The 16,547-nt window shown below is 47.0% G+C and overlaps 1 protein-coding gene across 1 annotated transcript in view; it reads left to right on the top strand.

Annotated features, from left to right (window-relative positions):
• Commd7 (COMM domain containing 7) overlaps positions 1-10,329 on the top strand; it is a 20,886-nt gene extending 10,557 nt beyond the window's left edge. The window contains exons 2-7 of the mRNA XM_013010676.1: positions 6,130-6,186; positions 6,269-6,306; positions 6,891-6,981; positions 7,161-7,210; positions 8,905-8,953; positions 10,010-10,329. Coding sequence (XP_012866130.1) covers positions 6,130-6,186; positions 6,269-6,306; positions 6,891-6,981; positions 7,161-7,210; positions 8,905-8,953; positions 10,010-10,086 — 362 coding nt within the window. The 3' untranslated portion in view covers positions 10,087-10,329. The remainder of the gene's footprint in view (positions 1-6,129; positions 6,187-6,268; positions 6,307-6,890; positions 6,982-7,160; positions 7,211-8,904; positions 8,954-10,009) is intronic.
• Positions 10,330-16,547: the final 6,218 nt, after the last annotated feature.

The following is a 16,547-nucleotide window of genomic DNA, read 5'->3' as shown; positions in this document are numbered from 1 at the left end:
TCAGTCATGGGGCTTGAACTCTGGGCCTAGTGCTGTCCCTCAGCTCTTCAGCTCAAGGCTATCGCTCTACCACTTGAGCCACAGCACCATTTCCAGTTTTCTGGTGGTTAATTGGAGATAAGAGTGTCATAGACACCCAGGCTGGCTTTGAACTTCCATCCTCAGATCTCAGCATCTATCTTTTTTTTTTTTTTTTTGGTCGGTTTTGGGGCCTGAACTCTGGGCCTGGGCGCTGTCCCTCAGCTCTTCAGCTCAAGGTGTGAGAGAGAGACAGAGAGAGAGAGAGAGAGAGGAGAGAGAGATCCCCCCCACCCTCCTGGGGCTGGTAGTAAAGCTTAGTAACAGAACATTTGCTTATATTAACAATGATCAACCTATCACCAAATTATTTAAATTATTGCATTTGTACCTCCCTACTGCTCACTGGTCTCCAACCTGTTTTTTTTTTTTTTTTTTGCCAGTCCTGGGGCTTGAAATCAGGTCCTGGACACTGTCATTGAGCTTCTTTTGCTCAAGGCTACCACTCTACCACTTGAGCCACATTTCGTTTATGTGGTACAGAGGAATGGATCTCAGGCTTTCATGCATGCTAAGCAAGCACTCTATCACTAAGCCACATTCCCAGCCCCTCCAACCTCCATTATTTTAGCTTTTTTTTTTTCCCCCAGGGCTGAGGACCGAACCCAGGGCCTTGCGTGCACAGGCGGGCGCCCTTCCGCTGGGCTAAAACCCCCAGCCCCCCTCCATTATTTTAAAGCAAGTTCCTAAATACCTAATTATCTGTCTCTGAAAGATATGCACTAGCCATTATCATATCTAAAAGGAAAATATGCAGTCTGAGAGCCAAGTGCAGGGTTATCTCCTGCATTGTAAGTACCTCGGGCCACTTCCCCTCTGGATTGGGGATTCCCACAGGCCTGACCTTGCATTTGGTTGCTGAGTGGCCTCCTGCACTCACTACCGTCCCGGGCAACACACCTATCTACCTGGCCCAGTGACCTTGAGCCAAGTTCTTAACCCTATCAGACTTAGTTTCTTCAGTTCTGAAACTGGTAAAACATTGTTTACGGGATGGGGTAAAATGGTAAATGTAAAGTGGTAGCTGTATGTATATTATCTGCTGGATAGAACCCCAGGTTGCCTGGCAACAACAGCACTATTGAGTTTGATTTTATTTTGATACTTAGCAAGGATATGGCCCTGTGGGTGATTGGCAAGTGATTTTCTTTCTTTCTTTCTTTCTTTTTTTGTCTGAACTCTGGGCCTGGGTGCTGTCCCTCAGCTTTTCAGCTGAAGGCTAGCACTCTACCACTTCAGCCACAACGCCATTTCCAGGCTCCTTGAACTCAGGGCCTGGGCACTGTCCCTGAGTCTCTTTGTGCTCAAGGCTAGCATTCTACCAACTGAGCTACAGCTCCACTTCCGGTTTTTTGAGTGGTTAATTGGATAAGCATCTCACGGGGGACTTTTCTGCCCAAGCTAGCTTCAAACCATGATCCTCAGATCTCAGCCTCCTGAGTAGCTAGGATTATAGGTGTGAGTCCCTGGTGCCCAGCTTGAGCTGGGATTAACTAAGGGACTGTACATGGTAGGTAGGAGTTAATTGGATAGTCTAGGAAACAGTCCTTTCCCCAGAGCCTGCATGGAGGAGGTTTCCTGGGGTTGGGACTTTTTTTAAATTTCACAGTGGCTTCCTTGCTCCATCTGATTTTAGAGATAAAAGATTTCCTCTCTTTGTTTAAAGGATTGATTTCTCAAGGCACCACAGCCTTTAGGATTGTTTTCCTGGAGCGAGATGGGGGTAGGAACAGGAGCTTCCAGTGTATATTCTGAACACTCCCTCCATAGCAATGGATGGCTTCTTGGTGATTAAGCAGTGGAAATGGTTTTGGAGACAGGGCAGTGGGAGGGGTGCAGGAATAGGGAGAAGGGTAAATAAATGTGGTGATTATATTCAATGTACATCATGTAAAAACAGAATATGTAACTTGAGGGTAGGGATGGAAGGGGGTAAAGGGGTAGACTGAAGGAAGGGGTGACATTGACCAAGAAATGTACTTAAAACCTGACTTATGGAATTATAGTCTCTTTGTACAACTACATCATCACTATCATCATCCATCATCATCTTCTTCTTCATAGTAAATGAGACATTTTTAAGTGATTGCCAAATTTTGATAGCTGCAGCCTGAAGTTTAAATATTAAGAAGTCCAGGATGCTGCCCACCCTTCCCCCCTCTCCCCTCAGGAACCAAGGCTTAAAAGCAGACCGAGCAGGCCAGTGGGGAGTTATACAGGCTTCTAAGGGGAAGCCAGGGTACCTACCCTTCTAGAGGTGACTGTGAGCTGTGGTGGCCAGCCCATTCAACCCATCTAGGCTACTGCATGGACACTGATTTCTTTTTTTTTTTTTTGGGTCCGGTCGTGGGGCCTGAACTCTGGACCTGGGCGCTGTCCCTCAGCTCTTCAGCTCAAGGCTAACGCTCTACCACTTGAGCCACAACGCCACTTCCGGCTTTTTGCTTATGTGGTGCTGAGGAATCGAACCCAGGGCCTCATGCATGCAAGGCAAATGCTCTACCACTGAGCCACCTTCCCAGCTCCTTGGACACTGATTTCTTAAGATAGTGATCTCCAATGGAGCTTGCTTTCTTGGTTGCTTCCTTTTTTTTTTTTTTTTTCTGTCGGTCATAGAGATTGAACTCAGTTCCTGAGCATTTTTGTTCAAGGCTAGTGCTCTAGCATTTTGAGCCAGAGCACTTATTTTTTGCTTCCTTTTTTTGTACTAGGGATCGAACCCAGGACATTGCACTTACTAGGCAACTACCTTGTCACTGAGCTACATCCCAACTCCAGTGGAGCTTTTTGTACAGATGGATATGGCCTAGAATCTACTCTGTCCACTCTAGTGCTTGTGTCTATGTGGCTTATTCAAGGGGTTTCTACTTCTTTATTTAGATGCCGATCCTGGAGATTGAACTTGGGGCTTGAGCACTATCCCTCAGCTTTTGTGCTCAGGCTAGCACTTTACCACTTGAGCCATAGCTCCACTTATGGCTTGTTTTGTTTTGTATTGTTTTATTTGTTTGTTGTCGTTCATGGGACTTGAACTCAGGGTATGTATGAGCTCTGTTCCTGAGCTCTTTTCCTCAAGGCTAGTGCTCTACCACTTTGGAGCCACAGTACCACTTTTAGTTTTCTGGTGGTCAGTTGGAGAGTTTCATGGAGTTTTTCCTGCCCATGTCCTGCCCAGGCAGGCTTCAAACTGCAATCCTCAGATCTCAGCATCCTGAGTAGCTAGGATTGCAGGTATGAGCCACCAGCACCTGGCTAGGGGTTTCAATTAACATGTCCATTAATGACTACAATCCACTTGATCAATGCCATCTCTTCCTTGACTACCCCCTCCCATCTATCCCATCCCCACCTCTCATCAAGTTACCTTGGTTTATTTTCACAAACGTACATTGAGATTTGTGCCTGTATTTGCCCTCCTATCTTCCCTCCATCTGTTCCCTTTCTTTTATCCCTGACCCTGCAAACCAGACACATTTCAGTTTCCTGGTTTCCATTTGTCCATGTTGTTCATGGCTACCCACCCCTGTGTATGCTGTATTTTTTTTTTTTATTGTAAAGATACTGACAGAGAGGTTACAGTTACAGGAGTAAGGTAATGAGTACATTTCCTATGGAGCATTGTTACCCCCTCCTTTGTTTTTCCCCTACCATCCCATCCCTTCCCTCCCCCCCTCACCCCCCAAGTTGTAAAGTTCTTCTTCAGCATAGTGTCTTGGGGCGGGGGATAGAGATGGGAAGGAATGGTAAGGGGAAACAAAGGAGGAGGCAACAATGCTTGATAAGAAATGTACTCATTACCTTGCCCATGTAATTGTAACCCCTCTGTATGGTATTTTCACAATAAAACAAAAACAAAAAAACATAGTGTCTCATACATCTCATTGTTACAATGGGTCAACCTGTATCCTTTTTTTATTTTGTTGGTCCTGGAGCTTGAACTCTGGACCTGGGCACTGTCCCTAAGTTCTTCAGCTCAAGGCAAGCGCTCTTGAGCTCTTGTGACTCTTGAGCCACAGTGCCACTTCTGGTTTTCTGGTGGCTAATTGGAGAGATAAGAGTGTCACAGATGTTCCTACCTGGGCTGGCTTCGAACTGTGAACCTCAGATCTCAGCCTCCTTAGTAGCTAGGATTACAGGCGTGAGCCACTGCCACCCAGCTGGCTGTAGTAGTTCTTGACTGGAGTGAGATGAAACCTCAGTGTTGTTTTGATTGGCATTTGGTTCATGGCCAGGCATACTGAGCATTTCTTTATATATTTAGTGGCCATTGGTTCTTCTGAGAAATGTCTATTTAGCTCCTTTACTCATTTGTTAATTAAGTTATCGGGGAGTAGTTTTTTAGACCTCCTTGTATGTTCTGATCATTAGACCCTTGTCAGATATAATGCTAGCAAAGATCTCTCATTCAGAAGGTTTTTTAGAAGCTCTTCAGAAGCTTTTTGGTTTGATGCAATCCCATTTATCAATTCTTTCTCCTATTCATGGAGCCCCTGGAATTTTATTCAGGAAGTTCCTACATAGTCCAATGAGTTCTAGTGGGGTTTTTTTTGTTTTGTTTTTTGTTTTTGTCAGTTATGGGGCCTGAACTCTAGGCCTGGGCGCTGTCCCTCAGCTCTTCAGCTCAAGGCTTAGCCCTCTACCACTTGAGCCACAGTGCCACTTCTGGATTTTTCTACTTATCTGGTGCTGAGGAATTGAACCCAGGACCTCATGCATACAAGGCAAACACTCTATCACTGAGCTACCTTCTCAGCCCCTCTGTTTTTTTCTTTTGTTTTGTTTTGTTTTGTTGTCAGTCATGGAGCTTGAACTCTGGGCCTGGGCACTGTCCATCATCTCTTCAGCTCAAGGCTACCACTTGAGCCACAGTGCCACTTCCGGTTTTGTTTTGTTTTGTTTTTTGGTCTGGTTGTAGGGCCTGAACTCTGGGCCTGGACACTGTCCCTCAGCTCTTCAGCTCAAGGTTAGCACTTGAGCCACAGCGCCACTTCCAGCTTTTTTCTTTTTGCTTATGTGGTGCTGAGGAGTCAAACCCAGGGCCTCATGCATGCAAGGCAAGCACTCTACCACTGAGCCACCTTCCCAGCCCCACTTCTAGTTTTCTAGTGGTTTATTGGAGATAGTTTTAAGGACTTTCCTGCCCAGTCTGGCTCTGAACCATGATCCTCAGATCTCAGCCTCCTGAGTAGCTAGGATTACAGGCGTGAGCCACCGGCGCCCAGCTCTAGTGTTTTTTTCTACCTTCCTAGTAATAGTTTCAAGGTTTCAGGCCTTACACTGAGGCCTTTGATCCACTTTGAACTGATATTAGTACAAAGTGAAAGGCAAGGATTCAATATGGAATTGTAATTTTCTTCATTTATTTTGAAACAGGGTTCTAACTCCTGCATTCAAGTGTTTCTCCTAACTAAGCCTTTAAGTAGCTGGAGCTACAGGCACAAGCCACTATGGCCAGCTTTTTTTTTGACAGTCCTGTGGCTTGAACTTAGGGTCTGAGCACCTGTCCCTGAACTTCTTTTGCTCAAGGCTAGCGTTCTACCACTTGAGCCACAGCACTACTTCCGGCTTTTTCTGTATATAGGTACTGAGGAATTGAACCCAGGGCTTCATGCATGCTAGGCAAGCACTGTACCACTAAGCTACATTCCCAGTCCTCTATGACTAATATTTATTGAATTACAATGAAAATGTTGGTGGTCTCACACAACAAGTGCTTTACCAGGCTGCCATCAAGTCTTCCTCTCCCCGGCTTGCCCCTCCACATTCTCCTTACCCTTTGCCCCAGTAATCTATAGCCACACTCCTTCTTCTTAGTTATCATCCCACAACCTTTCTGTGGTCTCTAATCTGTGCACCCACCTTGGAGATTAGTGGTGGGTGGAGAGAGTAAACCTGCAGCTAACAAGCACGTTGTCTTGCCCAATTTCCAAGTGCATTTTCTCCCCAGCTGGCAGGACACCTTCATGGAGCCTTTGTAGCTCTGTGACATAGAAGCTGTTTCTCTCAGATACGGAGGGTGCACTTATTCCATGATTTCTCCCTGCCTCCCAGGTGCCTTGAAGAAGAACCTCACAGCAGAGCAGGTCCAGGCAGATCTCATAACTCTGGGTAGGTCATTTATACAAGGCTGACCTGGGAGCGGGCCTCTGGGCTTTAAATTATGTTAATGAATCCTTCTGTTCTCTTCCAGGTCTTAGTGAGGAGAGAGCCACTTACTTTTCTGAAAAGGTATAATTCCTCTTAATCAAGGTTAAGATCATTGACTTGTATTTCATGGAAAGAAAAGTGTAGAAAATGCTGAGCAAGACAAAAGCCTCATCACCTCATTGCTTTGGTTTCATACAAACAACCCTCATGCTGCTTTTAACCAGCACTGCTTAATATATCTCTCATTTTCCCCCTCTGAATTGACTGAATAGCAATGTCATGCAGTGTATATTCCAACATGAATAAGGTCTTAGAATGCAGAGAAATGCCAAGGCAGGAAAGCCCATAAGACTCTTATCTCCAATTAACCACAAAAAGCCAGAAGTAGAGCTGTGGCTCAAGTGGTAGAGCACTAGCCTTGAGCACAAAAGCTTACAGACAGTGCCCAGGCCCAGATTTCAAGCCCCAGGACCAGCAAAAAAGAAAAAAGAAAATGCAGAGAAAACATTGGATTTCTTTAGCCTCTGATTCTGTCATGTGGGCCTAGCCCTTGGTTCCGTTCTTCCCACTATATGCATGAACCATCAACATGACTGCTTGGAGCAGAATGAAGAGGGGGACATCTAGCCCCTTAGGATGAGTTTACCTCCTTGCTTTTGTTTCAGTGGAAGCAGAATGCGCCCATCCTGGCACGACGGGCCATTGGTCAGACCCTGATGATTAACCAGCTTATCGATATGGAGTGGAGGTTTGGAGGTAACTAGTGAGAGCCAGTCCTTGTGTGGGGCTGGCCTGGGGGTTGCAAAGGCTTTTGGAGACCCTGGGTGGGAGGATACTTCCTTAGTCTCAAACAGGCTGCCTGTGGACCACCTGAAAAATTGGGGTCTTCGGGGAAAGTCATCAGTCAGTCACTTGCTATGTTTCTTTTGTTACAGTGACATCAGGGAGTAGTGAATTGGAGAAAGTGGGAAGTATTTTTTTACAAGTAAGTCTTATCTGCATGGGGAGATTTTTGAATTGTTTAAAATTGGTTAGGGGCTGGGAATGTGGCTTAGTGGAAGAGTGCTTGCCTAGCACACATGAAGCCCTGGGTTCAATTTCTCAGTACCACAAACACAGAAAATGCTGGAACTAGCACTATGGCTCAAGTGGTAGAGTGCTAGCCTTGAGCAAAAGAAACTCAGGGACAGTGCCCAGGCCCTGAGTTCAAGCCCCAGAACAGGCAAAAATAAATAAATAAACAAATAAAACAAAAATAGAATAAAATTGGTTAGGGTTGAGGGTCAAATAGTAGATTGCTTACCTACCCAGCAAGAAAACCCTTAGTTCAAGCCAGGAGCCTGTAATCCTAGCTACTCAGGTAGCTGAGACCTGAGGATCATGGTTCAAAGCCAGCCTGGGCAGGATAGTCCGTGAGACTCTTTTTTTTTTTTTTGGTCGGTCGTGGGGCTTGAACTCTGGGTTTGGGCGCTGTCCCTCAGCTCTTCAGTTCAAGGCGAGCGCTCTGCCACTTGAGCCACAATGCCACTTCCAGTTTTCTAGTGGTTTATTGAAGATAAGAGTTTCACAGACTTTCCTGGGGCTGGGAGGGTTGCTCAGTGGTAGAGCGCTTGCCTTGAATGCCTGAGGCCCTGGGTTCGATTCCTCAGCACCGCATAAACAAAAAGAAAAAAGCCGGAAGTGGCACTGTGGCTCAAGTGGTAGAGCGCTAGCCTTGACGCCCCTCTTGTGAGACTCTTATCTCCAATAAACCACCAGAAAACTAGAAGTGGTGCTGTGGCTCAAGTGGTAGAGCGCTAGACTTGAGTTGAAGAACTAAGGAACAATGCCCAGGCCCAGAGTTCAAGCCCCAGGAAAACCCTTAGTTCAAATGCCATTACCGCCCCCCCCACCCCTGACCCCTCCAAAAAATAAAAAAGGTTATATCCAGGTATGGTGGGGCACTCATGTAATCCTAGTGTGAGGATTGAGATTTGAGACCAGTCTGGGCAACATAGTAGCACCCTATCTCAAAAGTACATAATTCGCTGTGTGCTGGTTGCTTGTACCTATAATCCTAGCTGCTCAAGAGGCTGAGATGTGAGGACTGAGGTTCGAAGCCACAAGAAAGTCCATGAGGGGCTGGGAAGGTGGCTCAGCGGTAGAGTGCTTGCCTTGCATGCATAAGGCCCTGGGTTTGATTCCTCAGCACCACATAAACAGAAAAAGCTGGAAGTGGCGCTGTGGCTCCAGTGGTAGAGCACTAGCCTTGAGCTGAAGAGCTGAGGGACAGCGCCCAGGCCCAGAGTTCAGGCCCCATGACTGGCAAAAAAAAAAAAAAAAATCCATGAGACCCAGCAAAAAGTCATTAGAGAGCTATGGCTAAAGTGAAGGAACACCAGCCTTGAATGAAAAAGCTCAAGGACAGTGCCCAGGCCCTGAGTTCAAACCCCAGTACTGGTACCAAAAAAAAAAAAAAAGGAATAGAATTGCTGGTGGTGGCGATGCAGCCTGCTTCTGTGTGGCTTTCAAGTTGGTACCCTTGATCGTAGCTGGGGTGGAGCCCGAGTAGGGTTATGTTTAGCTTGTGCCAGATACTGGGATGATTCAGTGCCGATTATGTGAAGTGGTCTGGGGGCAGGGGGTTCTCTGTCTAGTTAACATTTTAATTTAAGTGTTTTCTTTCTTTTTTGTAACCAGCTAAAATTGGTGGTCAAGAAAGGGAACCAAACTGAAAACGTGTATATAGGTGAGTCAGAACTCTGCCACATGCCCTTCCACTTCCCTGCGCTGTCCTCAGCAGCCATAAACCTCCCTTCCAGAGACAGGGTCATCACTGCTGTGGAATAGCCAGTCTACTCCTTTCCTCTCCTACAAGATGGGTCTGGATGCGACTGAGCCACAGCTCAAGTGGTAGAATTTGAACCCCAAGCCCTTATTATATTAGTTCATCCCCAAGACTGCCAAAACATAAAGATTATGCGAGGTGCTGGAGACAGGAGTATCATTAAGCTGCCCCCAGGGTAGAAACCTCAGTAGAACAACATTTTTGGAAGAAGAGAATGGGGGGGGAGTGGGCTGGGAATGTGGCTTAGTGATAGAGTGCTTGCCTAGCAAGCATGAAGCCCTGGGTTTGATTCCTCAGTACCACATACACAGAAAAGGCCAGAAGTGGTACTGTGGCTCAAGTGGTAGAGGGCTAGCTTTGAGCAAAAGTAGCTCAGGGACAGCAGCCAGGCCCTGAGCTCCAGCCCTAGCTAGGACTAGCATTTAAAAAAAAAAAAAAAGGGGGCTTGGATTGAAGGCCAGAAGCTCTTGTGGCACAAGTCACATTGGTCCTCCTAAAGGACTTAGGTATTTGCATCTCAATAGCTCACTCTCTTTTCTGGAGAGCCTCTGTGGTTTTTTTTTTTTTTGCTGGTCATGGAGCCTGAACTCTGGCCTGGGCGCTGTCCCTCAGCTCTTCAGCTCAAGGCTAGCGCTCTACCACTTGAGCTACAGTGTCACTTCCTGCTTTTTCTGCTTATGTGGTGCTGAGGAATCGAACCCAGGGCCTCATGTATGCAAGGCAAGCGCTCTACCACTAAGCCACCTTCCCAGCCCGTCTGTGTTCTTTATTGAGGACATCTGAGCTGCTTGGCTAGGTGGGGGAGTAGAACTCTTGCCTAGCATGCATAAGGCCCTCCTGAGTTGGGGTTCTGCCCCCAGCACTAAAATAGAAGAAAATCTCTGGGTGGAAATGAATTTTCTCTGGAAATTCTGCAGAGCTGGGAATACTCACTGCAGCTGAACTCTTCTCTTGCAGAATTAACCTTGCCTCAGTTCTACAGCTTCCTGCATGAGATGGAGCGCGTCAGAGCCAGCATGGAGTGCTTCAGCTGACCCCCAGCCAGGCAGGTCCCTGGCGACTGCTCTGAAAGGTGCCTCCCTCAGGCTTGTGGCCACCATGTGGGGAGCCCAGGTGCAAAGAGTTCCGGAAAACAACAGGATTAAGTAGTAGCCCAGCACAGTCCCCAGTAAACTCAGGTTCAGGAACCAACTCCCGCTGTCTCTCAAGACAGGCTGTTGCCCTTCCTGACCCTGCTTCAAGTAAAGAAATGGAGCCATGGTCCAGATCACAACATACCAACTCCCCTCCTTCTTTCAAAAGCAAGTATTTGTTTATGACTGAGGGGGGGCGGGTAGAGGGTGCAGATGATGGAGCCAGAGACCTCCTGTCTAATCCTACATGCTCCGTCCCCATTCCTAACTTCATCCTGTTGCATGGTAAGAAGGCAGACATTTTGGGAATTTTGAATTGCCTTAGCTTATTTTTGGCTTCAAGTGACCACCTCTGTTGATTAGATGATGAATTAAAAAAAAAAAGTTGTAAAGAAAGGTCTGATTCAGTTGTCTTTTTATATAAAATGCCCTCTAAAGCAGAAAAGTGAGTTTGAGGCCATCTTGGGCTATACAATAAAACCCTGTCTCAAAAAAAATAAAAAATAAAAACAAGAGCCAGGCACTGGTGGCTCGCACCTATAATCCTAGCTACTCAGAAGGCTGAGATGAGGATCGCAGTTCAAAGCCAGCCTGGGCAGGAAAGTCCATGTGACTCTGATCTCCAGTTAACCAGTAGAAAACCGGAAGTGGTGCTGTGGTTCAAGTGGTAGAGTGCTTGCCTTGAGCAGAAGAGCTGAAGGACCATGCCCAGGCCCAGAATTCAAGCCCCATGACCAATTAAAAATAAAAAGCTGGAACTAGATCTGTGGCTCAAAATGGTAGAACACCAGCCTTGCCCAAAAGAGCTCAGGGGCAGTGCTAAGCTCTAAATTCAAGCCCCAGATCTGGTACCAAAAAATAAACTGAAAGCTTATGCTGATTGGCTGTTATTTGTCCCAAGGGCCTTGCTGACTCGTTTTTCTTCCTAGGAGCACCATTTGAATTGCACACCCAAGAGCTCCCAATGCTCTGCCCTCACTTCCTCATCCTCCTGGGCTACAGATGTTTTCCTTAAGACAAATTTCCCACAGGCCTCCTTAGGGAAGGGGACTCTTCACCACAGGTGCCACCTAGTTGTCTCTATTTACCCCACCACACTCCTGTTACTAGTTTATTTTCTTTCTTTCTCTCTCCTTCCTTCCTTCCTTCCTTTGTTGTGCGGCTTGAACTGTTGGCCTGGGTGCTGTCCCTCAGCTCTTCAGCTCAAGGCTAGCACTCTACCACTTGAGCCACAGCACCACTTCCGGCTTTTTTCCTTTTGCTTATGTGGTGCTGAGGAATCGAACCCAGGGCCTCATGCATGCAAGGCAAGCGCTCTACCACTGAGCCACCTTCCCAGCTCCTTGGACACTGATTTCTTAAGATAGTGATCTCCAATGGAGCTTGCTTTCTTGGTTGCTTCCTTTTTTTTTTTTTTTTTTTGTGGGTCCTTGGGCTTAAACTCTGGGCGCTATCCCTCAGCTCTTCAGCTCAAGGCTAGTTACTTACAACTTGAGCCACAGCACCATTTCCGGCTTTTTCTGCTTATTTGGTACTGAGGAATAGAACCCAGGGCCTCCTGCATGCGAGACAAGCACTCTACCACTGAGCCACATTCCCAGCCCTCTAATTTGCTTTGGAGGTAACAGTTTTCCTGGATTGACCAAAAACTTGTGATCCTTGCAGGGCAAGAGCTCACACCTATAATCCTAGCTACTCAGGAAGCTGAGATCTGAGAATGTGGCTCAAAGCCAGCCTGGGCAAGAAAGTTTATGATGACACTTTTCCAGTCCTAGGGCTTGAACTCTAGGCATGGGATCTGCCCCTGAGCCTTTCTGTGCTCAATGCTAGTGCTCTACTACTTGAGCCATAGCACCACTTCTGGCTTTTTCTGTTTATGTGGTACTGAGGAATCAAACTAGGGCTTCATTCATGCTAGGCAGGCACTCTACCAATAAGCCACATTCCCAGCCCTATGGTGACATTCTTAATTTTTTTTGGGGGGGGGGTCCGGTCGTGGGGCCTGGGTGCTGTCCCTCAGCTCTTCAACTCAAGGCTAGCGCTCTACCACTTGAGCCACAGCACCTCTTCCGGCTTTTTTCCTTTTGCTCATGTGGTGCTGAGGAATCGAACCCAGGGCCTCATGCATGCAAGGCAAGCGCTCTACCATTGAGCCACCTTCCCAGCCCCGATGGTGACATTCTTATCTCCAATTAACCACAGAAACAGTCAGAAGTGGTGTTGTGGCTCAAATGGTAGAATGCTAAACTTGAGCAAATGATTCAGGAAAGTGCCCAGGCCTATATCTCAAGCCCCAGGACTGGCAGGCAAGAAAGAAAGGAAGGCAGGAAAGCAGGCAGGCAGGCACATGTTCAGGATAGGTCCAAATAAATACAAAGAGTCTACCCTTCCACCACTGCATCCCCACTGCCCACACATGCTACATGTCCTGTGCTGCAGCCACCAACCCATGAGGCTACCATGGAGCCTGCAATGCATCCCCACCCCAATCAGCACCCCTTGGAATTCCATCCTTCTACTGCAGAGATGCAGGCTAGCTCAGGCTCTAATACTGATCCTGCTGGGTTCACCTGAAGCCATTCCTTATCAAGTGTTAATTGTTTCCAGAGTTCTCTTTTTCCCTGGCTTCTGAGCTTCTTGATAAGAGGTTTGTTTTTCAGCTCAGCCAGCCTTGCACTTAGCTTCATTCAGGTCCCTTCCTCCTCTTCTTCCTCCTCACCCTGTCCCCCACCATCCCACCCTAGCCCCTACTTTGTTATAGTGCCTGCCCTTTGTGAAGATGAAATTACAGGTATGCCCAGCATACTGGGTTTTGTTGGTCAATTTATTTTATTGCCACTTGAGCCACTCTACCAGACCATTGGCTTCCTTTCCTTCCTTCCTTCCTTCCTTCCTTCCTTCCTTCCTCCCTCCCTCCCTCCCTCCCTCTCTCTCTCTCTCTTTCTTTCTTTTCTTTTTTTTTTTGGTTGGTCGTGGGGCTTAAACTCTGGGCCTGGGTGCTGTCCCTCAGCTCTTCAGCTCAAGGCGAGCGCTCTACCACTTGAGCCACAGCGCCACTTCCGGTTTTCTAGTGGTTTTATTGGAGATCAGAGTCTCACGGACTTTGCTGCCTGGGCTGGCTTTGAACTGTGATCTGTGATCCTCAGATCTCAGCCTCCTGAGTAGCTAGGATTACAGGCGTGAGCCACTGGCGCCAGGCTCCTGGGGCCTTTTAAACTCAGGGCCCTTGCACTGTCCCTGAGTTTTTGTGCTCATGTCTAGCAGTCTAACACTGAGTCACAATGCTATTTTTGACTTTTTTTTGTTGTTGTTATTCATGAAGGCTGAACTCTGGGCCTAGGCACTGTCCTTCAGCTCTTCAGCTCAAAACTAGTGCTCTACCACTTGAGCCATAGCATCAGCCTTTTTTGCTTATGTGGTGCTGAGGAATCGAACCCAGGGCCTCATGCATGCAAGGCAAGCACTCTACCACCTTCCCAGCCCCTATTTTTGACTTATTGATGGTTGGTTAATTGGAAATAGGAGTGTAAGAGACTCCTGCCCAGGCTAGCTTCAAACTGTAATCCTCAGATCTCCACCTCCTGAGTAGCTAGGATTATAGATTTGAGTCACCAGCACCCAGCAGGCTTCAGATTTTTTGCTGGAGCTAGCCTGCATCTTGACCCCATTTATGCTTCCTGCATAGCTCAAGTGACAGGCACATAGTACTACTCCCAGATTTTTATTGATTGAGATGAGAGTCTCACCAACTTTTACCAGGACTAGCCAGGAGCTTCAGTCAGTCTTCCCAATCTCATTCTCCTGAGTAACCAGGATTGCAGGCATGGGCCACATCTCCAGGCTTGTTGGTTCAGTTATAACACAAAGCATAGACAGTTGGAAGTGGGAGGTGGCCAGGTTGGGCCACCTCACAGTAAATGAAGACCTTGTTTCCTGATTTGACCATCATTCTCAGAGTACCTCCTGGCCTCCTGGCGGAACGTGGCTCACAGACTGCAGTCCATTCTTTGGCTGGAGGTGGTGTTTCTCTCTCTCTTCCTTTTAGAGAGTGAGGTGTAATGTTCACTAAGATGGTAATGGTTGGGGCTGGGACAGTGGCTTAGGGGTAGAGTGCTTGCCTTGCATGCATGAGGCCCTGGGTTCGATTCCTCAGCACTACATAAGCAGAAAAAGCCAGAAGTGGTGCTGTGGTTCAAGTGGTAGAGCACTAGCCTTGAGCTGAAGAGCTGAGGGACAGCACCTAGGCTCAGACTTCAAGCCCCATGACTGGCAAAAAAAAAAAAAAAAGATGGTAATGGTCAAAGCCAGTTGCCAATGGCTCATGCTTGTAATCCTAACTACTCAGGATGGGCTGAGATATGAGGTTTGGGATTCAAAACCAGCCTGGGCAGAAAAGTCTATGAGACTCTAATCTCCAGTTAACCACCAAAAAGCCAGAAATAGAGCTGTGGCACAAGTGGTAGAGTGCTAGCCTTGAGCACAAAAGCTCAGGGACAGCACCCAGGTCTTGAGTTCAAGCCCCAGGACCACAGGCACAAAACACACAAATAGGAAGAACAAGAAATATCTGTCTTCTTTCTCTAGAAGGGGGGCAGGTGGAGAACCTGTCCTGGGGTCAGGGAGGCAATTCAGGCGGGGTAGGAGGGGTAGGAGAGGGGTTATACTTTGTGTTCAGTGAACATTAGTACGGTTTATTTTGTTCTGGTGACATTTTATTTATTGTGCTAATACTGGAGCTTAAACTCAAAGCCTAGCAGCTGTCCCTTAAGTTTTTTTTCCCTCAAAGCTAGTGCTCTACCACTTGAACTACAGCTACATTTCCCACTTTTTGCTGGTTAATTAGAGATGTATCTCATGTACTTTTTCTGATTGGGCTGGCTTCCAACTGTGATCCTCAGATCTTAGGCCTCCAGAGTAGCTAGAATTACAGTTATGAGCCACCAGCACCCAGCTCTGGTAACATATAATAATAACAATAATAAGGACCTGGTGATGTCAAGGAAAATTCCCAAGTAGCCCACGCAGTGAGCTGATTCCTCCTGGTAAGACCAGCTACTGAATACATGCTCATTTGCTAGAACAGAGGAATGGCCTTTCCCAAGGCAACTAACCAGGCAGGCTAATGGTCCAGAGCTGCCTAGGTGTTCCAGCCTCTGACTTTCATCTCCACTTGAAGTAGACAAAGTTAACCCTTCCAGCAAAGCCCCTTTGCAGTATCCATTTGCGGGATAGTGGCCCCCACCCAGTTGCTGGAAGAGTCCTGGTGGGGCCGTTGATGGAATGAAGGTTGGGGCAGACAAGGTGGGGCTATCTGAATTCATAGCCGGCATAGCAGGGAGCTTCAAGGCTTTTTATAGTGGGGCTTGAACTCCGCGCGCCATCCCTGAGCTTTTTTGCTCAAGGCTTGCACTCTACCACTTTGAGCAATAGCTCCTCTTCTGGCATTTTTAAAATAACTACAGAAGGAGTAGTAACAGAATGTCACAATTTCTGCACAACTAGTAAGGAACTGTCTACCTGGTCAGAAGTTGATGTCAGCCTCCCTGACCTTTTGTATATCTGATTAATACCTTTTTTGTGTGTGTAACCAGTTGTATAAAACCTAAGGTTTAGCCAGGTGCTGGTGGCTCATGTCTGTAATCCAAGCTACTTAGGAGCCTGAAATCTAAGGATCATGGTTTAAAGCCAACATAGGCAGGAAAGTCCTTGAGACTCTTTGTTGTTGTTGTTGTTGTTGTTGGTTGTGGGGCTTGAACTTCCTGAGCTCTTCAGCTCAAGGCTAACACTCTACCTCTTGAATCAAAGTGCCACTGCCAGTTTTCTGGTGGTTTTTTCAAGATAAGAGTCTCACAGACTTTCCTGCCCGGGCTGGCTTTGAACCATGATCCTCAGATCTCAGCCTCCTGAGTAGTTAGGATTACAGGTGTGAGCCACCAGCACCTGATCTCCAATTAACCACCAGAAAACTGGAAGTGGTGCTGTGGCTCAAGTGGCAGATCACTAGCCTTGAGCTGAAGAGCTCAGGGATAGCACCCAGGCTCAGAGTTCAAGTTCACGACCAACAACCAAAAAAGGATATTTAGTCTTTTTCAGGTTTTGTTTATCATCTTTCATAAAGTATTTCAGAATTTCTGTGTAAAGTGTATATAATACCTGGTGATTATTTATTTATTGAAAATGGTGTATGCTATGTTTGTAGCCCAGGTTGCTTCAAACTGGCCTGATTTCAGCCCTTGGCTTTACCTTTTCCAGAGTGTCATATAAGGGGGCTGGGCTGGGAAGGTGGCTCAGTGGTAGAGCGCTTGCCTTGCATGCATGAGGCCCTGGGTTCGATTCCTCAGCACCACATAAGCAAAAAGAAA

Source organism: Dipodomys ordii, unplaced genomic scaffold (genome assembly GCF_000151885.1).
Source record: "Dipodomys ordii isolate 6190 unplaced genomic scaffold, Dord_2.0 Scaffold13, whole genome shotgun sequence".
In the NCBI taxonomy this organism is placed as follows: Eukaryota; Metazoa; Chordata; class Mammalia; order Rodentia; family Heteromyidae; genus Dipodomys; species Dipodomys ordii.
The sequence above is the reverse complement of the archived record's forward strand: the minus strand, read 5'-3'. Positions and strand labels throughout refer to the sequence as shown.